At 51.4% G+C, this 7,512-nt stretch overlaps 2 protein-coding genes across 5 annotated transcripts in view; both read left to right on the top strand.

Annotated features, from left to right (window-relative positions):
* The window catches only part of LOC108638532 (myeloid-associated differentiation marker-like), a 46,919-nt gene continuing 39,736 nt past the window's right edge, over positions 330-7,512 (top strand). For 2 of the 4 annotated variants that reach the window (XM_018066535.1, XM_018066530.1), the window contains exon 1: positions 330-586. The gene's annotated coding sequence lies outside the window, so the exon portion shown is untranslated. Of the gene's footprint in view, positions 587-1,402; positions 1,482-7,512 lie in introns of all 4 variants that reach the window. The other 2 variants (XM_018066532.1, XM_018066536.1) reach the window with 2 other exon arrangements.
* LOC102176116 (myeloid-associated differentiation marker) lies at positions 5,650-6,498 on the top strand. The gene has a single exon (XM_013977197.2). It carries the CDS (start codon positions 5,746-5,748, stop codon positions 6,316-6,318), a length of 573 nt encoding a protein of 190 aa, XP_013832651.2. The 5' UTR covers positions 5,650-5,745; the 3' UTR covers positions 6,319-6,498.

The raw sequence follows: 7,512 nt of genomic DNA, 5'->3' as shown, positions 1-7,512 counted from the left end.
GACCCCTCGAACTGATGTGCTGATCTGAACAAAGTAAGAACCACACTTAGGTTCTCAGCCCACAAAGGCTCCTGGTGGTTACTGTAAAGTCCCCCCAGATAGAAGCACAGTGCACCCCTGGCACACAGCCTGCAGACATTTCCTGCTTCCCTCCTTGTATTAATCCTGGCTGAGCCTTGATGTGCTGGGAATTGATCCTTCTGGGCAGTAAAACACCTTCTTGCTGGCTTCCTTAAGATAAAGCTACTTTTTTTAAACCCAAGACTTAGCTGTCTTTATTGGCTTCTTCTGCAACCAGCATCTGGGCCTGACTTGGTGGACAATGTTGAGCGTCCAGGCAGGAGTCAGGTCCCCACGTCTCCAGCCCCTCCCTTTCTTCCTGGAGCAAGGAGCAGAGTGCCACTGGGAAGATATGGTGGAGTGCCAGCTAGTCCCAGCGAGGATCTATAGGTATTTTCCAGCAGCTGCTGAACTGCTAGATTCAGGAACTTGCCCTGGCCCTCCCCACAGATTGCTCACAGAGTGCTTTCACTTTCTATTAAGAGAAGGAAACTGGCCTCTGAAGGAGCACCGAGCTCTCGACTGAGTGAGTAGAGGGTGTGGGTCCCAGGAGCCCCCCTTCCCACCTGTTAGTGTATATTCCTTGCTGTTTGGAACTCTGGGGCCAGTTGGAGACGGCAGAAGTGGGAACGGCTTGTTTGTGACTGTACCACTCTCTTCCCAAGGAAGAATTGCTTGTTTGTTTGAAATCTGTTCTGGGGGAGCCAGTGAAGTGGGGGGAGGGGACCTACATCCATCCCTTCTACAAGTCCACTGGTATGCGTCTTGGCAGATGGCAAAACTAGAGGTATTGTTGCAGGAAGAGGGACCCTTTCCAGGGCCCCAAAATGGGCTCTTGTCTAACACTCAGAAATGAATTGTCCGAGGAGACACATGTGCGGACAAAGCAAGAGATTTTTGTTGGGAAAGGGTTCTGGTGGGGAGAGCAGGAGGGTAAGGGGAACCAGGAGAACAGCTCTGAGACATGGCTCACAGTTTTGGGTTTTATGGTGATGGGATTAGTTTCCCGGTTGTCCGTAGCCACATTCTGACTCAGAGTCCTTCCTGGTGGTGCATGCCTTGTTCAGCCAGGATGGATGCCAGAGAGAAGGATTGCCAAAGGTGGTCGGACACATGGTGTCTCCTTTTGACCTTTCCCAAAATCTTCCGGTTGGTGGTGGCTTATTAGTTCCGTGTTTCTTACCAGAACCTCTTGTCGTGAGACAGCTCATACAAGTGGTTACTAGGGTTCCTGGCCAGGGTGGGTAGTTGTGTCAGTGTGCTTCCGTTAACAGTATGACCCTGCAATCAAGAAAAAAATTGTTTTCTACTTGTAAACAATATTGCCCACATATGTTTTCAGTTGTGAAGAACATTGGTTCCTGCATGGATCTCTAAATGATTCCAGTATTTTGCAGTTGGAGCTCTTTTGTCAAGAACTGGTAAGTGGGAGGGAACTCCATGCGCAGGTCTTCCTGTTACTCCATAATAAGGATTCTTCCAACAAGGGCACTAAATTAAAGGCAAAAAGGAAAGGAAACTGTGAAAAGCCTGCCACATTCCAGAGGAGTCTGCAGGCAAGGGAGGGAGTAGAGGGGGTCAGCTTTCTAGGGAACTGAATCCGCCCCAGCTCTGGGGCTCCAGTCCTGATGCCCAAGGCAGGCGCTGCCAGGGCATCTGCGCCCCTCCCCCCACTCCAGTCCCCCGGAGGAGGAGGGGTTCTAGCGTGTTGGTGGGACACAGCCTTAGCGTCACCATGTGTGAGGAGGAAAGGAGGGGAAGCAGTCTCTCCTTTTAAGACGGGACAGATCACTCGATTTGTCCAGAGTGGGTCCCCTGGGAGCTGGGTGGGGTGGGGGCGCGCCAGGGGTGCATTTCCACTGAGACGATTCCCTGCAAGAGGTTTCAGTGCAGGAGAAGAGTCAGTGGCTGACTCTTCATACAATCTTTTTCTCACCTCAGACCTACTAAACTGGAAAAAAACAAATCCTCCAAGTTGATCCACAAAAAAAGGTGGAACTGTTCATTAGTATTATTTTCAAACCACCGTCCAACATGGGCTGATGCACAGATGTGAGTGATGATTGTGTTCACAGAGGAGGAGCGGCACCTCATCCCAGACAAAGCCCAGCACTCCTCTCTCGGTATTTGGCTTCTTGAGGGGTAACCGGACAAGCCAGAGTTCAGTAACATGGGACAAGCTAAAGGGCCTCCAGAAGCTAAAAGAGGCAAAGTGGGACCCTCCTCTGGGGCATCAGAGACAGCACTGTCCTGCTGACACCTTGTTTCAAAACGCTGACCTCCAGAACTGTGAGAGAACACATTTCTGCTGTTTTAAGCCACCAGGCTTGTGAGAATTTGTTGCTGATCTAGGAAACCAGACTTAATTTCCAGAAATGAAAAATATATTCTTTGTCATATTTTAAAAAAAATTCTCAGAAAAACTTGCTGATCTCCTGCCCTAGAGCATGGCGGTCACATGAACCCCAGGATCCATTGTCACGTCCTGTGTCCCCCAGTGTCTGAGACTCACAGGGGAGGGTCCACTGATACCCAAGGAGCCAGGAGGGAAGGAAATAAGGGGATGGAGAGCACCAGGATCCCTGGAGAGGACCAGCTGCACCTGTCTGGGGTGGTGGAAAAGCAAGATGTTCTGGGAAGATATGGTCTCATGTTTACAAAACAGGAAAAAGGGTACGTAGAGATACTCCCTACAACATGTATGCATGTATGTACAAACATGTATGCCTGTGTGTACACACATGTCTACACGTGATTCTACAGCATTTGAAATGTATCGAAGGCTGAGGTTGAGGACATGGATGCTCCCTGGATGGAGGGGTGGACGCTCCTGTGAGTAGGCAGGAAGCCTGGCCATGCAGATGATGGGAAACCAGTCACAGGAGAGATGATCATAGTCCTGCTTTATGTCAATTATCCATGAGAATGAGAGAAATATAGAGAATACTAAACAGAGATGAGGTTGGAAAAGAATATAAAGAAAAGAGGCTAGCAGCTGCTTATCTCCAGCAACCCCACTGCCAAGGGAACCAAACCAGGTGACACTGTACCTCCTGAGGCTTGAAAAGGAGCTGTAATCCGAATTTTCATGTGAAATTAAAACCATGTGCAGCCACCAAACACTCAGGGAAGAAACAGTAATGCTAGTGATTCTGCATCATTTTTTCATGAAAACACTGTGATGGAAAACTGAGCACATCGAGCGTCCCCCTGCAGGGCACACTGGCCTGCAGCCCCTGATCTGCAGCAGATCAAGCTGCACGTGCTGATGTCCAGAGGGGGGCGGGGCCTTCTGGGTCCTCTGTGAGGGGGGCGGGGAGGTAGCTGGCAGGGATTGAGGGTTCCATGTGACAGGCCCTCTGATGAACCAGTCACATGCTTTTATTCATTTAATTGACCCAGAGTAGGTATAGTGACATTGAACAGAAGGGGAAACTGAGGTTCTATTGAGTAGCTTGCCATGATCATCCAGCTATGAAGGCTCTACTCCTTGTCACTCTGAGTGTCCATCTCATCTCACCCTTCTCTGCCCTTCTGGCACCTCCTCCTTCCTTCCTCTGTCCCGGCCATGACCTTCCCGGCTCACCGTCTTCCAGTCCACATGCCTGGCTACCCGGCAGGCAGGGCTCAGCCACATCCAGGCTGTGCTCTGACAGGGGCACCAGGTCCAGGCTCACAGAGAGGAGGAGGGGCTTCTGGGAGACTCAGGCAAACTTCCACTTCCTGCTTTCCAGGTTGGGGAACTGAGGCCCAGAGAGGGCACAGGCCTGACCCAGGGTCACGCGGATAGAGCCCCCATGCTTCCTCTTCTCCATATGCTCTCTCTGATGCATTCAATGGATTCGAAGCATTCAAAGCATTCAAGTTGTCTCTTGGTCTTAGGTGGAATTTCAGGGTGAGTTCAAGTAATAAAACTGGGATCAAACCGGGGTACAGAGAGAATGACACTCCCTCCCTTCCTCACAGCAGGGCCCCTCCCCACCCCGGCAGTGCCCACTGGGAGGCCACAGGCTCCAGGGCTCCACTGGCAATTGGGGCTCAAGGAGCTTTGTGAGGCCAGGGAGGTTCTCAGTTTTGCTGTTTGTTTCTCTTTCCGCCTCAGCTTGTCCCAGGGTTTATTATTAGCAAAGGTCACAAGGCCCCTGATGGCAGGAAGCTGGCTGGCACTTCCGCCCTGGGGGTCTCTCAGCAAATAGTCCCTTGGAAACAGGGCAGCTGTCTCTGAAGAAGGGGTGGGCTGGGAGGGGCCTCACTCCCCCAACACTGGACCATGGAGGAGCCCCTGTATGAGCAGGACTGCAGCCCTGCCTGGCGGGACTGCCTTGGGCAGGTGACCTGGGCAATTCCATGGTCTCCAGGGTCCCTGCCACTCTGGCCACATGTCCCTGTCACAGCCCTGAAACCTCTTCAGGCCCCTGTTTCTATCTCAGTTCCAGTCCAGGCCCCTCCTCCATGGGAAGGTGGGCTCCATGCCTGCATCCCTTCTGGGTCACAAGATACCTACTGAGATGCCTCAGGGTCCCAGGGACCCTAGGATCCCCCCAGTCATCTCCACTCTGCCCCCTGCCCACCCCAGTCCCAGGCGCATCTTCAGGGCTGGCTCCTAAGGGCACTTGACTCCTGGTTTTCCCATCTGCAGAACAGGGTTAGCACGACAATAAACAGTTCCTTTCTGAAAATCCTTGGAGTCAGATATTCTCCAGAATTCAGAATTTTTCAGTTTTGACAGGTGACATGATACATATACTTTATAGGACATGACACCCCACTGGGGTCTGAAAGCTCTTTGTGATCAAACACTTTACTGTTTCAGCAAATGGACTTTTGAACATTTACACTAAGTGGAATAAGAAAGAAGGAAGAAAGTTTAGTCTCTCAGTCATGTCCTACCCTAGTGTCTGCATGGACCGTAGCCTACAAGGCTCCTCCATCCATGGGATTTTCCAGGCAAGAGTACTGGAGTGGGTTGCCATTTCCTTCTCCAGAGGATCTTTCCGACCCAGGGATCAAACCCGGGTCTCCCACATTGGAGGCAGAAACTTTACTGTCTGAACCATCAGGGAAGTCCAAACAAAACCATAAATGATCTCCTGCCCGTTCAGCTAGAATGGGTTACCAAACAATTTATTAAAATTCTTTTTCTAACTTGAAGGTTTGAGATTGTAGAAAAAGAAAAAGACTGTATTTCTATAGATATTGACGCACAGCAAAAAGACAGAAAAATGGTGATGGTTTGAGGCCAGATCCAACCCAGCTGTGAGAAGAGACACGTCTCCTGACAAGGCCAAAGGTGATGGGCGGGGAGAGTCATTCTGGAGCGGCTGTGCTCTTACCTGAGTGTCTGAGCCACTGGTTCAAACTGCACAGATCCCGAGCCTCAGCCCTCACAGGGCCTGACCCTTTTCTGATCATCTCACTTAATCTGTCTTCAGATCTGGATCTTTCTCTGAGGAGAAAGTGAAGACCACTCCATACTGACTCTAACCTGCCAGACCTTCACAACACCATGTCCATCAGGGAGATAATCCCTGACCAAGAAGATGTGGACACCCTGTGCTGCTTCCTCCGCCTCCCGCAGGCGATCTCCATGTGTGTGGCCTTCTCCCTGGTGGCCAGCATGGGCAACGAGAGAGGGGCTATAGGTAACTGGTGCCTAGCCATCTGGTGCCTCTGTTTTGTTTCACCATGACCGTCTTCATCTCTATGTTTGAGTGCTGCTACGACGACTACTTTCCTTTTTTCTGGTTCAAATTTCCCATCACCTTTGCCTGCTATGCGGCCCTCCTCTGCCTCTCGACCTCCATCATCTACCCCGTCCTCTACGTCCAGTACCTGCCTGATGGTCCTTCCCGAGACCGGGCCATCGCTGCTTCTGCGTTCTCCTGCATCACGTGCATGCTCTATGCCACAGATGTGGCCTGCACATGGAAATACTACAAGCTGAGGAACATCCCCTGCTATGTGCACACCTTACCAGGCCTGCTAAAGATTCTGGAGAGCGCTGTGGCCTGTGTCATCTTTGTCTTCCTCAGCAACACCTCCCTGTACCTGCACCAGCCGGCCCTGAAGTGGTGCGTGGCCGTGTACTCCATCTGCTTCGTCCAGGTAGCCGTGGCCACGCTGCTGAGGCTGAGGGGCTGGGAGAACAGACTGCCCCTCCGGCTCCCCATTTTCCATCTGGGGCAGACCCTGTTCTCAGTCCTCCTCTATGTCAGCGCTTGGTCCTCTGGCCACTCTACCAGTTTGACGAGAAGTTAGGTGGACAACCCCACAGGTACAGCGATATGAGCTGCTTTGATGAGCTCACCGACTATGGCTGCGTCTGGGACCAGCGACTGGCTGTGGCCATCCTAACAGCCATCAACCTGCTGATTTACGTGGCTGACCTGGTGTACTGGGCTTGCCAGGTTTCTGTAGGGACTGAGGACCAGCCCAGTACCCCTTAGTCCCTCCACTCACAGGTGGGTCTTTACAGAGCTCTGTGTCCCCTGATGCCCTCTTCCTGGCTCCCTCTTCCTCCTCACATCATTCCCATTCATCTCGCTCTCTTTTCGGTTTCCTTCCCTCCATCTGCTCTGTCTCCTTCCTATTTCCCTTGGTTGCCCAAGTCCTATTTTGCTTCTTTCTCTTGCTTTTCTCATCGTTTCTGCATTTTCTGCTTTTTGGCCCTTTTGTGTTCTTCCTTGGTTTTCTTGTCTCATGTGTCCTGACCACTTCTCCCCATTTTCCTTCTTCTGATCCATCAGGACCTGAGACTCCTTCCTTCTCTGTTCACTGCCCCCTCGAGCCTCCTAAGGTGCTGACTCCACAGCACACAGCCCTCTGTGCAGCTGTTCACACCCTGGGCCTCGGGAGGGGCCTCATTGCCAAAGTGTGTCTGTCCCCCTGGGTGCCTTAGTTGCTGTGTGTTTCTGGGGTGGGAGTGAGGGTGGATAGTTAGGCATCGGGCCTCCTTTCTCCCAATAGAAGGGAGTGTATAGTGTACTTCCATTTAAGTAAAAAAAAAAAAAAAAATTTCTGGAGGTCACTGATTCCCAATGGGTGAGAGTCCTGAAGCAGAGATTTTGGATCCCTGGGCCGCGCCTGATGCTCAGCCTCACCTGACATTGGCTCCAAAATTCTTCCTAGCTTACTAAACACTGGCTGCCTAGAGGGCATCTTAAAGGAATTTGGGGTGATTTCCACCCCCAACCAATCTCTGGAGAATCAAAAAAGGAGCTGGTGAAGAACCCCAGGGAATTGCAGACACCTGACTGTGGTATTGGTCAGGTGCAGCGATGTGGGCCTCCTGCCTCAGTGATCAAACAGCAGGTCCTGCCTCTGCAGGGAGAGGAGGATGGCCACTGCAGCCTTAAGGTGACATTAGCCTGGGATTTCTTTTTTCTTTCTTTTTGTATCTTCTGGTCAGGAGGTCAAAAATTATTGGGTGACTTGTTTTTAAAGAGAAAGTTT

This window comes from Capra hircus, chromosome 21 (genome assembly GCF_001704415.2).
Source record: "Capra hircus breed San Clemente chromosome 21, ASM170441v1, whole genome shotgun sequence".
Taxonomy (NCBI): Eukaryota; Metazoa; Chordata; class Mammalia; order Artiodactyla; family Bovidae; genus Capra; species Capra hircus.
The sequence above is the reverse complement of the archived record's forward strand: the minus strand, read 5'-3'. Positions and strand labels throughout refer to the sequence as shown.

Coding starts and splice junctions, on each gene's coding strand:
- LOC102176116 (XM_013977197.2), top strand. CDS start 5,746: ATGACCGTCTTCATCTCTATGTTTGAGTGCTGCTACGACGACTACTTT.